The 18004-nt window shown below is 38.4% G+C and overlaps 1 protein-coding gene across 2 annotated transcripts in view; it reads right to left on the reverse strand.

The window, feature by feature from the left end:
* usp6nl (USP6 N-terminal like) overlaps positions 1–14893 on the reverse strand; it is a 79029-nt gene extending 64136 nt beyond the window's left edge. Inside the window, exons 1-2 of one of the 2 annotated variants that reach the window (XM_015002281.2) lie at positions 14547–14893; positions 7866–7960 (exon numbers count right to left, since the gene is read on the reverse strand). In XM_015002281.2, coding sequence (XP_014857767.2) covers positions 7866–7869 — 4 coding nt within the window. In that variant the 5' untranslated portion in view covers positions 7870–7960; positions 14547–14893. Of the gene's footprint in view, positions 1–7865; positions 7961–13042; positions 13260–14546 lie in introns of those variants that run through there. The other variant, XM_015002295.2, reaches the window with a different exon arrangement.
* Positions 14894–18004: the final 3111 nt, after the last annotated feature.

An 18004-nucleotide genomic window follows, 5' to 3' on the forward strand; every position in this document is an offset into this window, starting at 1 on the left:
GCTGACTCCCACCTGCAGGTGGCAGTGTTTCTTATTTCTACCACACTGCTGCCTCAGCCATCCTGTCAAGTTTTCGTCCGTTATCAATGTGGCGAGTACCAAAATGGAGCTATTTATGTTCTTTAAAGATTTAATATGTGTCTGCTCATGTTTTTCTTCAACATGTAGATTTTTGGATTAATGGGGGAAAAATATTACTAATATTCCTAAAGTAGCGCCACAAAATCTGGGATTTTTGATAGTAAAAAATCCCAGTGTTCAAAAGTGTGGATGGCAAGGTTCCTACAGGTACATATCTTCCTTCCACCAAACTTTCCATGAATATGTATACAGCACTCTATGTGACCATTATGGAGCATTTCTGAATTAAATATATATATTTTTAATTGGGCTGATGTAATATTTGTTATTATTGCTTAATTGTGTCTCCTCAGACGATGACATGAACATCAGCGGTACCAAGAAGAATCCAGATCCGCGTTGCATTCAGCCAGAACTGAAACCTCTTTCAGGTACGACTGGAAACCAGCAGCCGTCAGTTCTCTACTGGCTGAAATCATCTAATTATTGTCTGTATTTTTACTTTTTGATTGCTAAAATCAGTAAATATCTGTTTATGTCTGACAGAACTGATATTTTTGTGTATTTTCACCCCCATAAATATTCTTTAAAATTTTTAATCTAAAAGATTAAATTCAGAAAATGTCTTATTAATTTAAACCATTCCACTGGTTTTACTTATAGAGAGTCTGGGTGTTTTAGCTGCAGTTATTTTTGTCCTCCCTTTTCAAGCCTCAACCAGACAGAATCGATACGCAACAATCTGCTGAAGATTTCAAAATAAAAGCCTCCTGAGGAGAAATGAAACAATCACGTTTCACTTCCTTCACCTTTATTTTCGAACCGATCTGCTCGGCAGCCATCATTCATAACATCCATTAAATGTTGAAGGGAAGCTAAATGCTATCCGAAGCGCTGAGTCGGCGTTTCCCTCCTCACTCCGACTTTCCCGCTTCCTGTCCCGCTGCGCCGTTCTGCCTGGCACACTTCCTGTCTGCCTGCCCCGTGTCACTTCCTGCTCAAAGCAAGCAGCTTTTTTATTTCACGTTTTTCTATAATTGAGGATTGAAAAGTCGCCACATTCATTCAGTACATGAATGATAAATCTAGAACGGTGAAAACAAAACGAAGAGAAAAGTATAGCATATATAAATGTAGAAGCTTTAAAAGAAACAAAAATATTGTCTTAATGAACATATAAGAGGAAAAAAGATCCTTTTTCTGAGAATTATAACAATTCACTTCATCAAGTCGCTAAATAAATTTCAACACAATTCCATTTTATTATGAATAATTTCTGAATTAAAATATTTTTTTATATAATATATGTAGTAATGACTTCCTAGATGTCCTGCTGTGGCGTTCCTCAGGGCTGTGCGCTCGGTCCTGTTTGTAATTATTGTGCTTGTATCTCTGCAGGCACATCGGAGTGACTTCCTGCTCTGCTGTGTTTTTCAGGACCAACTCGCTCCGACTCTAATAATTACAACACCAGCTTCAGGTCTACAAGCCGCAGCTTGTCCAACGTCTCCACACTGAGGACGGATGGATCAAACTTTCTGAGGACAGCAGATAAAAACACGGCCGAGGCGCTCGGCTCACCATGGCAACCAAATACAGAGCGGCCATGAACTGCTTGAGGCGAGGAAACGCGTCTCTGTGTGAAGGAAACGAGCTGCAGCTCCAATCTGAGGTGTTTTTATTATTTGTAGCAAAGTTTCATCTTTTATTCAAACATCTGCAGCTAAATTACCTTCAGTTTAGAGTCCCTGAATCTGCAGCTTTTATCAGCTGTAATAAAAGCTCAACTTGATCCTTTTATGGCCTGATAACACCTTTGTTCCTATCAGTCCACAGAAACCGAGACTAACACTCAAGGTCTGCTGGAGATGTAGCAAACACCGAGATTCAGGCCACAGAAAGCATCCAAACATTCAGCGTTTGGAGGCTTCTTTCACTTTTCCTTTCTTTAAAAACTGCATCAGATGTAGAGAAAATTCAAACACTCAACAGATTCTGAGAAATAATCCTGAATCTAAACGTTTCCAGTTTAAAAGCTTCTAAATTCCCAAAGTTAGGATGATGGATCAACAAGTGGAGAACAGAAATTAAAATAATAAAAACAATAAACGTTTTTAAATATTTATGTTATAATATAAATATTTAAATTAAATTATTAAATTATTATTTAAATTAAATTAAAAAGTAATCAATATATCAAATGTTTCTTTTCTTATTGAAAAAAAAGGACTGAATTGCTTCTTTTTCTAATATATAAAATAAACCTAGGTGGTTAAATTAAAATAAATCTGCAGAATATGGCTTTTTTACCTGATTACTGGATTAATCGAGAGAATAACTGATTCCTACAATAATCATTAGCTCTAAACTGAACTAATTTCTGTAACAGATGGAGGAAAACAGACCACAGCCAGAAAACTAAATGGAAACAAAGTGAAACATCAACTAGAGTTACAGCCGCTGCAAAACCTGCTTCTGTAAAGGAAACTGAACTTTGAGCTGTATGCCAGAACCGAAGGAAACAAAATGTTTCAGGGAGTTTCTGTACCAAGGAGATCCGACTCTTCTGGTTTTTAGGTCCCTTCCACTGAACTCTGGAACATTTCTGACTTTATGTGATTTTAGTCGTTTAGGTTTGGAGCCTCGGTTTGCTCATAGTGGGACAGGTTTGGGGTCGCTGGACCAGCTTCCTTCTGCTGCCCTGATAACTCCAGCAGAGCTTCCTTCCTGTCACACCTTTAGCAAACCGTATGACAACCAAGGCAGAGTGAAGATGGAAAAACGGCATTTTTCCACTCAGCTGGCATCACTTCAGACACCGGGTCAGAACCTGCAGCTTCCAGTCTTCAAACGTCACAAAGAAAAGGAATGCTCTGTAACTCCCTCCAGAAAACTGAAATACCAATTACAAGTACGCTTCCGCTAAGCCGCTAATAGCTAAGCTAGTTTTAGAAACGTTTAGCGCGCTTAGCTTCCCCTAATTAGTGCTTTAAATTTTAAAGCACTAATTCAATTAGCTGTTGTATAAACAGTTGAATAAAGTTTGTCATCATATTCATGCTCTTATTTTGAAGGTGGTGATGCTGCTGTTCTCTTTCCTGTCTTCCTGTTCTCTCTTTTCTGAAGCCCGACTGTCAATTACTTACCAAAACTCAACAAATATGAAACTGAAACTATGAGTGAAACATCTGTACCAAAAAAACTTATATGTAGGTGTGTAATGACAAGTCCGCCCCTGTAGGGGGCGATATACTACGCTGTAGCATTTGTTCCTGAGACAAAATGGGATCAACATGATTTAAGCTGGCGCGTTAGCATTAGTCTCTGCTAAGTACTATGTCACTGTAGCTCCTTAACGAAACTAGCACCCACATTTGAGTAATTATAATAATAAACATTTTTTTTCCATTTTTCACTTGAAAGTTTCAGATTAAACACATTTTAATATTGAACAACGATAACCTGAGGAAATACAAGATGTTTTCTAAAATGTGACTTCATTTATTAAGGGTTAAATAATCTATCCACACCAAACTGGCGCTGTGTGGAAAGTATTTACCCCCTAACCTTCGTTCCGCTTTGCTATCACCAGCTAGCGGTTTCCGCTGTGCAGAAGCTCAGCCTTCAGTGGACAGATTCCTCTCAGATTGCTGCCGAGTCGTGTGGCTTTAAAGAAGAATGGGAGGAAACTCTCCGAGGAGAGATAATCAATCTGAAGGTTTATGCTCTGCGGTAAGTGAATTACATCTCCACAGCTTCTGCTTCAGAGGAATCTGTGCCACGCTGATAAAACGGCAAAACAAGGAGTTTTCAGGAAAGACCGACCACAAAAAAACAGGTTTACTGCTGCTGCTGGGAAAACAGTTATGAAACCATTTAATGCTGCTACTGTGCGCTTCAATGTGTCATCTGGTTGGAAATCTGCTCTGACCTTTCACCCACTAATCCTCATTCAAGTTCAAATTGGCAGCAAGGAATGCTGGAGGGGATAAATCCTGGTGGAGTCCAGGAGGAACCCGCCCGACCGGTGCAGCCGCGTCTTTCCTCAGACGTTTCCCAACAGCCTTTCTAGCAAGCAGACTTGAGTCACTCTGGGCTGAGACGTGTCAGAGGAGGCCTCCGAGTGCAGCCGTGCAAACAAAAACAAAGCAAAAATAACTGGAAACACCAGGGAGCAATTTGGAAATGAAGAGGCAGCTATAACAACCACTGCTGCATAAACGCATTAGCAGCGGCGCTATTAGAGAGGAGCTGTGGAGGAGTTATTTGGAGCTGCAGTGAGTAGGATGCTGAATGACAGGAGCTGCAGAGACATGTTGGGCCCTTCAGCTGACATCTACCCAACACAACAAACACAAAAGGCTCAGCTGAGAGCAGCACACCCCCACTAAAAACAAACCATCTGGGGCCCTAAAGGGACCCATTACACTAAATTCACATTCTGAACGTTTTTATTCTTCCAGTCGGGTCTCCACTGCTTCTAAAAGCAACGCAAACTCTTAAGAAAACAGCTGTTTTTGGGCAATAAGTTCATGATTTCTGGTGTCTGGAAAATGAGCTGTTACCTAGCAACCAGAGTTTGGTCAGCTGGTACAATGGCCGCTGGAAAAGACAACTGTTTTGTTGTCGACTTTGTTCAATATTCAAATTATTTCACAGTTTGACTCAAATTTTATTCTAACAGTTTTGGATTTGCATTTTTTAAACTCTGATTCACTAATTGTTGAATGTTTTCTGGTAATTGTTTATTTTTGGCTGCATAAGGAACTAGGGCTGTCTGTCGTTTCACTATGTGAATGAACTTTAATCATTTAGATTTTATAAATGGTGTTTTTATAAGTATCGATTATTATTGCTCTTTTATTTAGCATTGTAATACTTGTAGCGTAGTTTTGTAAGTATTACCCAGGTTTCCTGCAGGATTAGTGGTTCTGTGATATTTTTTGAGACTTTTACCGTATCTGATACTCCTGTGTTTTCTAGCTTTTAATCAGCGCTGCGGGTTTTTGTGGAACGGCGTAACGACCTGTTTGGTCTGCGCGCTGCAGCGTAGCGAACGCGGCCGAGTCGAGCAGATGGAGGCCAGATGAGGCAGAGCAGCAGATAATTACAGCCCTCTGCAGCCAGACGCACCGGCTGACATCCGTCTCCCTCCGACAGGCAGGGAGGAAGGTGTGAGTTAGGTGAAGGACAGATCGGTGGGTCTGACCTACAAACCGTCCTCCTACTGAGGGAAACTCCTCAAAATGTCACATTAGATGATTTACAACATGCAGGAGATCAACTTCTAACTTCATTCTGACATTTTTCATCAACAGAAAGGAATTCTTTTTATTTTGGTTGTTTTCTGGACAGAATAACCAACAGAGCTGTCACTAACTTTCTACTGAATTCATTTAGTGATATTAAAGTACAATCATGCACTTTTAAAGTAAAACCTAAACAGATTCAATACACTTCTTGTCTCTGATGTATTTTAAAAGCACTTAAAGAGTAAAACTCTCTTCGTCATCTCTCAGGCTGTTCTTTAGAAAGACGACAAAGTTCTGGTTTGATGGGACCAAAATGGAGCTTTAGGTTCATCAGACAAACAGTGTAAAGCACGGTGGTGGCAGCATCATGTCAAACAGAGAACATTTATTTCCCATCAGGACAACGACCCGAAGCATTTAGCTACAGCTGAGCAGAAAGGTTTGACGAAAACAAGGAGGGGGTTCTGCAGTGGCCTAGTCAAAGCCCAGACCTGTTTACAGCTTAGCAGGAAAAATGGAGGAAAACTGCAGCCTAACTGAAACCAATCCAGGTGTAAACAATAAATACTGAATATTTATGCAACGACTTATTTTATATCACATACTTTTATTTAATTGTTTTTATTTTACAGAAATCAGTTTTCACTGAGTTTTCTTTGACAGAAAAGTATTTTTTTTGCTCATGATTGATTCATAAAAGCAACAAAAGGCTGAAACATCAATACAGCTTCCAATACAGGCTTTGGAAGCTGAGGAACGGTTTTGGGTCAGATATGAACCAACTGGACCTGTTCAGGAACAGTTAGTTGGTTTGGTGGCGTTTCCAGAACCAGAACCAAACATGATCATAAATCCTGAATTAAAACTGCAGGTTTCTATTCCTGCAGTGCAGAAGAATCAGAACCGGCTCCAAGATGAACCTCTAATCTTCTGCTGATCCTCATAAAAACGTAGAAGCCCCGACCAATCGGATCCGACCTCGTTAAGAGTCTCGTTAGCGGCAGAGTGAGCCAGCGCTCCCCCTCTCTGTGCTGCTGGGGGGTAATTAAGGTAATTAGCTCAGGGTATCAACATCGTCAATCGTCTCCAGGCGAGTCCATCAAAGGTTGGGATGAATAATGCAGGACATGAAAGACCTTTCCTCAGATCTGCAGCTGCTTGCTGAGCGCGTTCAGCTCACATTAAAGCAACAAAAAGAATCTAAACAGTTTATTCATCAACGCTTCTAGTTTCAGTCGACGTTTATAGAAAACAAGATGGCCGCTCGCCGTTACTCTTTACATTTCAGTGATATCAGTGGACTTTATGAGACTTAGCAACACATGGTGTGGATATTAAGGGTTAATAGAGTCGCCATGTTGGGATGACTTCCTGAAGGCAGAGCTTCAGACACAGCAGGAGTTCTTAAAGAGACAGGCGCTAAATTTCTTTGAAATATGAAGCAATTTTATAACAACTGAAGGTAACATAATTACTTGAAAACACACAATACTGTCCCTTTACTGGGGAAGACTAAGACTTCCAGATTTAGTTCAGCCCGCTACCGTCGCATTCCCATCATGCTTTGCAGCGTGATTTATGAGGGAAGAGGCGATGAGGGCTGCAGCACTTTACAGACGGTTTTAACATATTCCCACCGTCGGAGGCTGAATGAGCAGCAGCAGCAGCAGGATGATGCCAGAGGCAGCAGAGCCTCCCAGAGCTGCAGCCCCGGAGGGAAACACTGGACAACTGGACCGAAACACGTAAAACCAACCAGAAACAGAAAAAAGGATTCGTTTGCCGTTTTTAGTTTTTCAGTGGTTACACAGTAATAAAAAAAGTGTTGGTTTCCCACGCAGCACCGGGTTGAGACCTGATGATCCGGATCAGAACCGGATGTGATAAGTTCTGGACTGACATTAAAATGAAACTTTTCAACTCAAATTTCAAGAGTTGTTGGTTCGTATTAGAGAAACTATTAAAACAGAAATTAGTTTTAATATGAATCTATGACAGAAATTCCTATAGAATGAATGAATGAATGAATGAATGAATGAATGAATGAATGAATGAATGCTATTTCTCTCCCAGAGAACAAGCAAGTCTTTTCATTATCAAGTTTCGTTTTCCAAAACCTTTTCACTCAGAAAACTGATCATTACCAGAACCAGAACCATCAACAACTGGATCACTGAAACAGCTTCAGAGCCAGATTTAAACCTGAGAACTGTTCAGATATTCAGCAAGAAAAACTGGAAAGTGAGTCTCAACCAAAGTGAGTTCTTAGAATAGCATAGAAAAGAACACAATAGAATAGAATAGAATAGAATAGAATAGAATAGAATAGAAGTTCTCCACAAGGAATAACAGAGTTTTTTCCATCAAAACGGTGATAAAGACTCTAAGGCGGCTTCTATTAACTTTCACTGCGTAAGACTCCACTGCTGAAGTAAAAACTCAGAACAGAATAAAACCTGAACTGAAAAATGTTCTCGGATTTCCAGATTTTTGGACCGGCACCGGTCAGAGCACCAAACTGGTCTCACTTACTCATGGTGGGAGCGCAGGGGTGGGGGGCAGGAGGAGGCCTGGGTGGGGCAGGTGAGGCTGATCTCCGCTGGGTCCTTCTGAGGGGAACTCATGACCTGCAGAGGAACCAGAACCAGAACCAGAGTCATTCTGACAGCAAAATCACCAAAACTTTGATTCCTAAAGACATAAAACATCTTTAATCTGCTGTGGAACAAAGTTTCAATCTGAATTTTTTATTCAGATGTTGTGTCTGGACAGCGTTATGAAAACAAACATGGCTTCCCTCGGCTGACTGAAGACGAGTCTCTGGTAATGACCGCCTTCTCGGGGACAGAAATGTTGGCGGGTAAATTACCAGCTGCGTGTGTGAGCCGTTAGCGGTGCGCCGATACGGCCGGACCAGATTACAGTAATCTGATGACGGCGTGTGGTGATGGGGGTAATTTGATCGCTGCAGGGAAAGGATGCAGGTGACGGAGAAACAAAGCAGAAGGACTGAAGAAAATAATGAATAAATCTCTATTTTGGCTAAAATAATATGATTTTATTTATGATATAAATGATAATGAATATTCAGTTCTAGTTAAGCCGTTTTATTTTTATTTATTATGGCCTAAACCTTAATGGGAAAGACTAACAGGAGGCTGAATTCATGCATAATAATGGAAAGTTAAGCAGAAGGAAAAGGTTCAGAAGACTGTGAAAGAAAACTGATTTTTTGGAGAACTTGAGCTGCACTGATGGACTATTTCAATCCAGCAGAGGCCTGTAACCATAACAAACTTTACTTTCCACACTTCCTGCCAGTTTGGTCTTTTCTCCAAATGTCAGATCTCACTTCTTTTTTCCAAATGACAAACAGCAACTCGTTTAAAGCCTCTCTGATCTGAACTAACTATGAAAAATTAGGTTCAAACTAAATGTTTGCTTTAGAGCTAAATGTTTAAACTGGCTAGCAAACTAAGAAGTTTGCTAAAAATGTTGTTTGTAGATTAATATACAAGTAGCTAGCTAAATATTTAGCTAGCTCTAACCATATTAACTCCAACTTAAATATTTAAAACTAAATAGTTTTGAACAACATGATGTAAACTGTGTAACTTTATAAAAGTCACCTCATCAACCAATCAGTGCAAAGCGTCTGCAGAAGAACCAAACCTGCCAGAAATCCCCAACAGAACCAGTTTCATGATTTCAGTCGACACAGAAATGAGAAATATTTTAGTGAAGCGAATTCACATCCAGAATGGCGACACATTTCCCCGCTTCGAGTCAGAACAGCTTCAGGTTTTATGAACTGAACTTCTGGCTCTTCAAACTTCCTCAAGCTGCTATAAAACATCACAATGAAATCTTCTACAGGCTCCACTGGCTGCTGCTTTCATTAAAGGAAGGAAATGGCTTTTATACGGTTTCCTGTGAGAGGTGAAGGTCGCCCAGTCCAGCAGAAACAGAACCGGTTTGGTTCAGTAAGAGAAGTGGAGCCTCTGCTCTCACCGTGCGGGTTAGCCGCTACCAACCAGAAACCGGCCCAACAGACGCATCGGATCAGAAACAGAGCAGCACAAACACAAACTGGCTGCATCTCTTCCAGAGCCGCAGCGAGTCAGAGGATCAGCAGCCAATAAAGCCCAACGCCACGGCCTGAGCGCCACGGCCTGAGCGCCACGGCCTGAGCGCCACGGCCTGAGCGCCACCGCAGAGCGCGGACGGTGTGTGGATGAAGTCACTGAACCGTCCTCAGTCCTCAGAGCTGCAGATGCTCACCTGCCCAGGAAAACTGAGATTCTGCAGCTTCTCTGCAGGATTTGGTCTGAAGTGATGATTACAAACTTCAGACTTAATCCAGAATAACTAAGGCTGCGTTCACACTGCAGCCTGAAGTGAGCCAAGTCTGATTTATTTGTTTTTCCAAAATGCGAATAAATCAGTATCTGATCTTTTCATGACGGTCTGAACATCACAGATCAGAGGTTTTTGGTTTACTGTGACCCGGGCTTACTGGATATCCGATCTGATCTTTTCCTGAGACACACAAGTGGGAAGAACGATCCGCGTCAGGATCTGATGTCAATTAGTTAATTATTTCAGTAACAATTTCATGCTAATGCGTTAAAAGATTCATTATTTCTATTAACTATTATCTGTAAAACTTTCACCTCACAAGATGCTTGATATTACTGATTTCCATTTTTTATTTCTCATTTGGAGTTTTCATAAACTTTATTCTCATATTATTTCAACTCTGTTGTATTCTTGTAATATGATGACATTGTTCTTGTAATTAAAAATTAAAAAATATAGTTTGGCCTTAATATTTAATTGTAGAGCTGACCTAAAAGCTCAAATTCAAAATGAGCATGCTGGTGAAAACAAATTCAGAGTTTCAACAAATTAAATCTTCAAAAACCAAAAATGTATCATCCATCACAAACATATTCTTTGAAAACAGCATTTTTCTCTAGATTAGACTCCAAATGGCTCTTGGATTAAAAACAAACTTTAAAGCTCAGTGAAAGATCTGTGATCCAGGTTGAATTGGGTCGTTTTTTTCTGCGTTTTCACCAGAATAAAGACCCGAACCATCCAGTCACATCAACACTGACACCAAATCAACCTTCAACAGGAAGGACAACAAAGAATCATGGATGAAGTTTCTGTCTGCAAAACACAAAACCAAGAAAAAGAAACAATTTGAAGAGAAAAAGTAAAAATAAGACGAAAACTTTGACAAGTTCTAGATGGACGGTTCTGTTGCTACGAAACGGACCCTGAGAGTCTGGGAAGCCATGTGACGAGCGGGCAAATCCGCTGCCCTTTCAACAGGAAAACACACACACACACACACACACACACACACACGGTCGGGTTGACTCAATTGTCTGCAGCAGCTCTGCAGACCCTGCAGCACAGATTGAAAAGCAACTCGAGGAGGAGATGAACTAATCTGTGGCGGCTGACCCCGACGACTGCCAGCTTTTTCCATTTCCTGTCCGTCACGGAGCCTCAGATCGGCTCCGGCCACAGGGCGACAAGAGGACGAGGGGCGTCAGGGGTTGATTACTTATTCAAGAGTAAGAGCTCAGATGAAACTGCTGCGCTTAAAACCTGATGATTGACTGAAACAATGACAAAAACGTATCCAAACCAAAACACACACACACGTCCCGTATTTACCCCCAGACTTTGACTAGGCCTAGCCCTGTCACAATAACTACATTTTCTGGATGATAAATTGTCCCCGAGCTTATTGTGATAAATGATAACATCGTTGTTTTAAGACCATTTTTAGGTAATATAACAGTAATGACATAATAAAATGACATAATTTAACATTTTAAATATCCAAATAAACAAAACAACAAATAAATTAATTATTAAGTCTGTGAAAACAAAATAATCCTTAAAAAAGGTTTAGTTAAGACCAAAACACCAGACTGACGACTTTTATCACCCAGTTTTTAACAGAAACTGAAAAATGATAAATAATGCAGGTGTTGTCTTAATTGATCAATTCAGATGTTGATTTGTTGCTGCTTTTCTTTGATATTTCTTTCCATCTGAGGCTGATTTGTTTCTCTCTGACACCTTTTAGCCTACTTCATGTTGTCAGACTGGTACCATTAAATCGATTTCCTGATTTGACTGACTTCTCCGTTATCTGGTCTGGCTTTGGCTGAATTTAAAAATGTTGTAAACCAAAATTATTTCATGATTTTACAAGTTTCACACAGGTTTAGGCTGGTTTCAAAAAACCTCTTTTTTGCCATTTTCTGGCTGAACAAAACAATAATTCATCCACATTTCTTTGTTTTCCTTCCTGCTGTTACAAGTCGACTGTTTTCTGTTTTGCATTTAAAAAAATCACTTTAAACTAATTCTTATCTCCAGAAAATGAGGTCATTACCGAGCTAAGAGGAGTATGTTGCGTTTTCAGTGATAAGCAGCAGGAATGCAGAAATTGATAACAGATTCTCTTTGGTGAAAACAATTTCAGATCCCATCTGCAGCCAGCAGATATATCCTAATTTCTATCATTACAATAACATTTTATGCATGACCGCTTAGACTTTGACGCTGATAGTTTGAAATGACTTGCTGTTTGCTTTATTTTGGTTTTTATCTGCAGTTGAACATAAGCATGAAAAAGTTGAGTTGAATATTTTTGCAGGGTGCTGTGTGTATGGGACTCTAGAATGCCACGTCGTACAAAAAGCAGCAGGATTTCTTTTTTGGAAAGGTCAGATTGTTGAAAACACGCAGCGTTGTTCTCGTCAGAGCTGAAAACAGAGAATGAAGAGTTGAAGGGCTGGAGTCTATCTGTTCATCTTATCTTCATCGCTGTCTGTTTACAACAGAAGCCTGACATGTTTAACCCCATCAAACTGTCTTCAGAAAGCCTTTTCCTAAGAATCTGAGACAATTACTGGAAAATATGATAATTTAGCTCACTTTTAAAGTGTTTCAAATAAACCCTGAAGGCAGTTTAGGAAGCATCCAGGCAGAAATGTTTTAGAAACTCTCTTTAATAATGGTAAATCTATTCCTCCTGCTGTTTTTCCACAACCTGACTTGACTTTACCTGGAATGTTGATTTGATTCTCTGGCATTTTATCAAAGTTTTAAATCAGAACAGGGAAGAAGTTGATCCCTGCGATGATTCAAAGATAGAAAATGAAAGCTGATGAAGCAGAAAGTCTGACCCTGACACATCCATACATGTGGTGTGCTGATTTCAGACATCCTGGAAAAGAAAACAATCACAGAGGGCAATGAAACCTTCTTCCAGGTGTTTCCGGGAGATTGTTTACCTTTTAACTGCTCGGCAAACTGAAAGCTACCACATTAAAGCTGTTTGAGCCAACCTACAACACACACCTTGTGTTTTCAAATTGTAAATCTGCCTTAAGCCGCATTATCCTGAAGCAGTATAGGACAGAGTCAAGCTGGCAGCGATGAGGTTATTTTTGTTACCGCGGTTTTCAAAATAAAGATTAAATCCACAAAACAAAACACACAACCGCTGTGAATTATATCTTAAAATCACCAAATTAATTGTATTAAGTATTTTCTATGCATAGCTAGCAAAACAAATATAGCTTACCCAAAATAAACCCAACTTCCCACACAACCTACGTTTTATTTTGAAAGAACACCAATGGCTACCGGCTAGCATTTCCGTAAACTTCACATACCTTGCTGCGAAAGGTAACTATCCCGTTTCGTGAAGCAGAAAACATCCCATAATGACCAACTTTATACAACCAAGTCCCGTTAAAAGCCGCATCGGATAACCGCGGGTTATATCCGCATGAATTCTGGCTTTAAAACAAAAACAACTGCAGTCCTTGTTTCATTAAAAAAACGCTGAAAAGCAGAAGCAGCTCGGACCTCATCACTCGGATTGGCAGGCCAGCGCAGCCAATCAGAAGCCAGAAGGGATCCGAGTGGAGGCGCTGATTGGTTGAGCACTTTGTATGGAGTCCACTGCAGGGCAGCGAATAAAACTACAAAAATTAGCCCAGTCAGGACCGGAAGTAGAGTTACTGTTATTTGATATTCAAAGTCACAACTGCCTGCTGTTGACCCCTACTGTAATTTAAGAAAAAATAATAATTGTCAGTAATTACCAACTGTCAAATGGTAACATTTGGGTTTGTTTGTTTTTTGTCTTTACATTTGAATAAATCACTAAATTCTTAAAAAGAAAATAAACCAAATCAACTTCAGTAAAATCTATTGTGTCAAAACAGATAATTTTACATACATGTTTTTGTAGAACATTCAGTTATATGCCTGTTATAGTAGTTATTTAAACATTATATGTATGTTTCTTTTTTTATTTTGTTGTACTTTGAAACCATGTTTTTCTGCCCAAAGGTGCCAAGTTCATTCAGATTCCTGGATTTGTGCGCTTCAGCCATCACTTTAGTTGGCAACTATTGCTGCTAGCTAAATTTGTGGCGTACCTACTTTTCCTTTAACATTTTAAAATAAGATCCTAACTGTATCTGCAGGAAAATTAAGGACCATTAATATTCTTTCATATTCTTGAACTTTGCTCTAAATGTTTTGGACAGTTTTTGTACCTCTCTCATAAATCTAACAGGAAACTAAATGTCTCCATCAGTATTGCAGGAGTTAATAATTAAAGAACATAAATCTCTCTTCAAGAAATTGAAGAGATATTTATGTTCTGGTTAAGACTGAAACTGAACTAGTCACTGATTAAGATGTAGTGTTGATTTCAGAAATAATTTGTGTGATATTAATTTAAGATTTTCTTGTATGATTTAATTAAAATGTATTCTTCGTTTAAGCCCAATTAGCAGCTAATTAACCAAGTTGGTAAGATATTATCTGAGAGTACTTTTATTTTGTGGGTTGCAACCGGAAGTGTGTTAGCGTAACTCCGTTAGCTCCACGGTAGCAGTGGGGGGTTGGCTAGGTAGGCCTCGGTGAATACAAATAAGTACAAAGTTTAAATAATAAAACATGAACAACATTTTCTACACTATATTTGACCAAGATGAATAAATTCATTCAGATCCCAGGTGGAGAGCAGAAAAGCCCCGGCGCCGCCTTCATCCCGCCCCGCAGAAGCACCACCGTTTCCCCGATGACTGACAGCCGCGTTTAGTGTCGGGGATCCGGACAAGTTTCCGCTCTGACTCCGCCTCAACCTCCGAACCCGCTAACCTTGCTTCCAACTCGAAGGCTCCGCTTGCTTCACATCGCCTGCCGGTAAAATCCCCTCTCGTTCCTGGAGTGTTAGCGGTGAGTATCCATGGTCCCGTACCAGGAAGTCCGGAGCACTTCTGAAAGTCGGTGTGTGGGGGGGAAGGATCCAGGATCCCAGCCAGGTAGCAGAAAGCGCCGCCCGCCGGGCTGGTCTGATCCCAGCGGCTGGAGCCTGCTGCAGTCCCACCTGCTGAAACACATCCAGCTCACCTGCCTGGAAACATTCTCATCACTCCAAATAAAACACTCAAGTCTTCAGTTTGCATTCCTTTTCATTCTACATCACAAGTTTTTGAATTTTTTTAACATATAAAACATAGTAAAAATGTGTCTTGTTGAAAAATAAAGCAGCTATATTTTAATTAAATGCTATTTGTAAATTAATTAAAAAAATAATTTGCATGAGTATTTTTTTTTATTAAATATGATTATTTTATTAACTACATACCTTTTTTGTATTAATTTATTTTTATTATAAATAAAACATTAAAAATTGTCTTTATTCAAAAAAATAAAGAATTTAAATCAGATTTTTATTTTTAGATTTGTTTTTTTACATTTTAAACATTATTGAAGTAATTTATTTTAAAAAGTAAAAATTAAGTCTTTTTCTATTCATTTATTTTTTACATTTTTAGCCATTAAACAATCAATAATACTATTTTTAAAAATAAAAAGTAATTATTTTTTTAAATTAAGTATTGTGTTCTATTAAACAATTCAATTCAAAAATGCTTTATTAATCCCAAAGGGAAATTAAATGTTCTAACTGCTATCAATTCAACATTTCTCAAAGAGTTATTGTAGTTATTGTATTTCTTAAAGTACATAGCAGAAAGAAAAACTGTAAATTATGCAGAATCAGACAAATCTGTGAGTCAATTCAGACAAATTTGGAGCTAAGAAGGAACTTCTGCATTGATTTGGTGTCTAGTAATGATTGGAGGAATCTTGTACTTAAAATTTTATCTCCCTGCAGATTATAGTTATTTAGAAATAAACCTTCTGCCTGCATCGCTTCTCCGTCCAGAAGGGATGCAGGTAGAAACTCCTGCAGCTGAACTAGAGATTTCAAAGGGAAGCTGTGATTTTAGCCTCCAGGTGAATTTCTCCCATCAGCAGCTTAAACTTTCTTATCTCAGCATCTCTGAGCAGCCGAGTCAGTACTGTGTTTCAGGAACCGCTGCGTCCCGGTCGCCGCGCTGCTGTTTACATATCAACATCTGCTACATCTAATCTCCAGTGTCACCTACAAGCTCTGCAGTCTGGTTTGTTTAGAGAAAAACTGCTTTTAAATGTGTAGAAGGTAACAAGAACGGCAGGAATATTTAAAGGAATTAGTTTCAAGTTGATCACTAGGTAGAAAAACTGTAAAATCTCAAAATATTTTATTGTGATTTTAGGTGAAGTGAAAGATAAACAATGTTTTCAGTGTGATAAACCAATTACAATCTAATTTAATCTCATAAATAAACACAGTCCATAGCAAACAGTTTGCTTAAAACTCACTTAATTAGTAAAGAAAGGCACAGGTGACTGAACCTTTAAAAACATGAAAAATAAAAAAAAACTTTTATTTTTAAATATATATATAACTAAATTATGTTTAAGTACCTAAGGTTCCATTTACATATATTTTAGAAATATCTTTTTATGTCATCAAGTTGGAAACTTTTTTACTTTTACTATTTACTTTTTTGTATCCTTCCCGTCTTCCCAAAAGCTTTAAGTTTTCTTAATTTAAAGCAACAAAAGAAACAAAACATATAATTAAAAAAAATAACATAATGAAACATTTGTGCCTCTAAAAGAATTTTAATGAGCTGAATAAGGATAAAAATGATAGATCAGATAAAGGATCCTAAAGGCCTAGTCAAAGTTCAAAGATTCTTTTTATCATGTTGGTCAGAGTTTAAGATGTTTTACAGACTCACAGGTAAAGGAGCTTCAATCAGGTATGGGTTCATACTGGAGATACAAGCACGCCACACTTTTCAGATTTTTATCATATAAACTCAAAGAAATCTGGATCACTTTATTCCACTTCATGGTATCTCTCTCACAAGATTCAACTAAATAATCTGAGGTTTCTGACTTGAAAGCCTGAAAACTTGTAAAAACAGCAGTTAGCCTAGCCTAGCCTAAATGTCAGTTGGTTTTCAGTAGATAATTCAAAGCAGATGTCCTGCATGCAGACATTGTTTCTCATATTGAATTTAGTACAATTCAATATGAAACGTGATGGTTTTGTCATAGTTCAGATTTTATTTCATATAATCAGAAAACGATGCAATCTGAAACGTTTTGTTATGTTCTCTTATTTTCTCCTCACAGGTAATCTCTAAATTAGCTTCCCTGAGTGGAAAGGCAGCAAACTGAAAACCAGAAACACAGAATGACTGGAAACACTTTTGGTTTGTTTCTCAAACTGAAAATAGATTAAAATCTTTCAGACGGTAAAGCTGTTCTATGTTCTCCAGCTTGTTGAAATATTGATATCCCATCAAAAATATGATTTTATATTCATAATTTTGAATATAAATCATGCATGTAAATGTTTCTAATATAAATATATTACTATTTTTTTTCTCTAAAATGGACCACAGTACTGTTTCCTTCATAAAGTTTAATTGAATATAAAGCTGCCTTTAGTACAATTTTCCCATTTATGTTAGTTTTCAAAATACGTCCCATCAAGAACTGGACATAAAAAGCCATGAAGTCATAAGGACGACTGTCAACAAAACAAAATATGTGTTCATGTTGTTTTTTGTTCACCTCTAAAGTGGAAAAATATTTCTGGAAAGCTGAAAGCGCTTACATTTCATTCCACTCTGACACAATAATCCATTAGAAATAATTGTGTTTTTTCTTTTGTTATTAATTTGGAAACGGTAGCCTTCAAAGTGTTAGAAAAACTGAAATGTGAATATTTGTTAATATTTTATACTTAAACTGGCGTTTAAGAAACGCACAATACGCACAAATAAATTAATGAGTTCCAGATTGTCAGATTAATCGTGAAATATCAAACTTTAAGCTGGAATTAATTATATTTTTCATTACGTTTATTGAATTCTGGAGTTCAGCTCAAATTATTTCAACCGAGTGATAAAACAGAATCAATTTAGTCGCTTTGTGTTAAAATCCGTCAAACTCACCATGATGGACTCAGAACACCTGTTAACTGATTCAGTTCTTCTTCTTCCGTCTGTTGGCAGAGTTGCACCGCCATCTGCTGGTGAAAAGCTGGAACCGCATTTCCAACATCCTCAACAATCATTGATTTTTGTCTCGTCACCTCAGCTCACATGATTCACAAATACTGACATACTGAACCGCATTCTGGGTATATTTAGCTGTGTAATTTAACAAACTGGATGAAATCAAATTAAAGGGATTATCAGAATAAACAG

The sequence above is a fragment of the Poecilia mexicana genome, unplaced genomic scaffold, assembly GCF_051168715.1.
Source record: "Poecilia mexicana isolate PSO_F unplaced genomic scaffold, ASM5116871v1 scaffold_23, whole genome shotgun sequence".
NCBI lineage: Eukaryota > Metazoa > Chordata > Actinopteri > Cyprinodontiformes > Poeciliidae > Poecilia > Poecilia mexicana.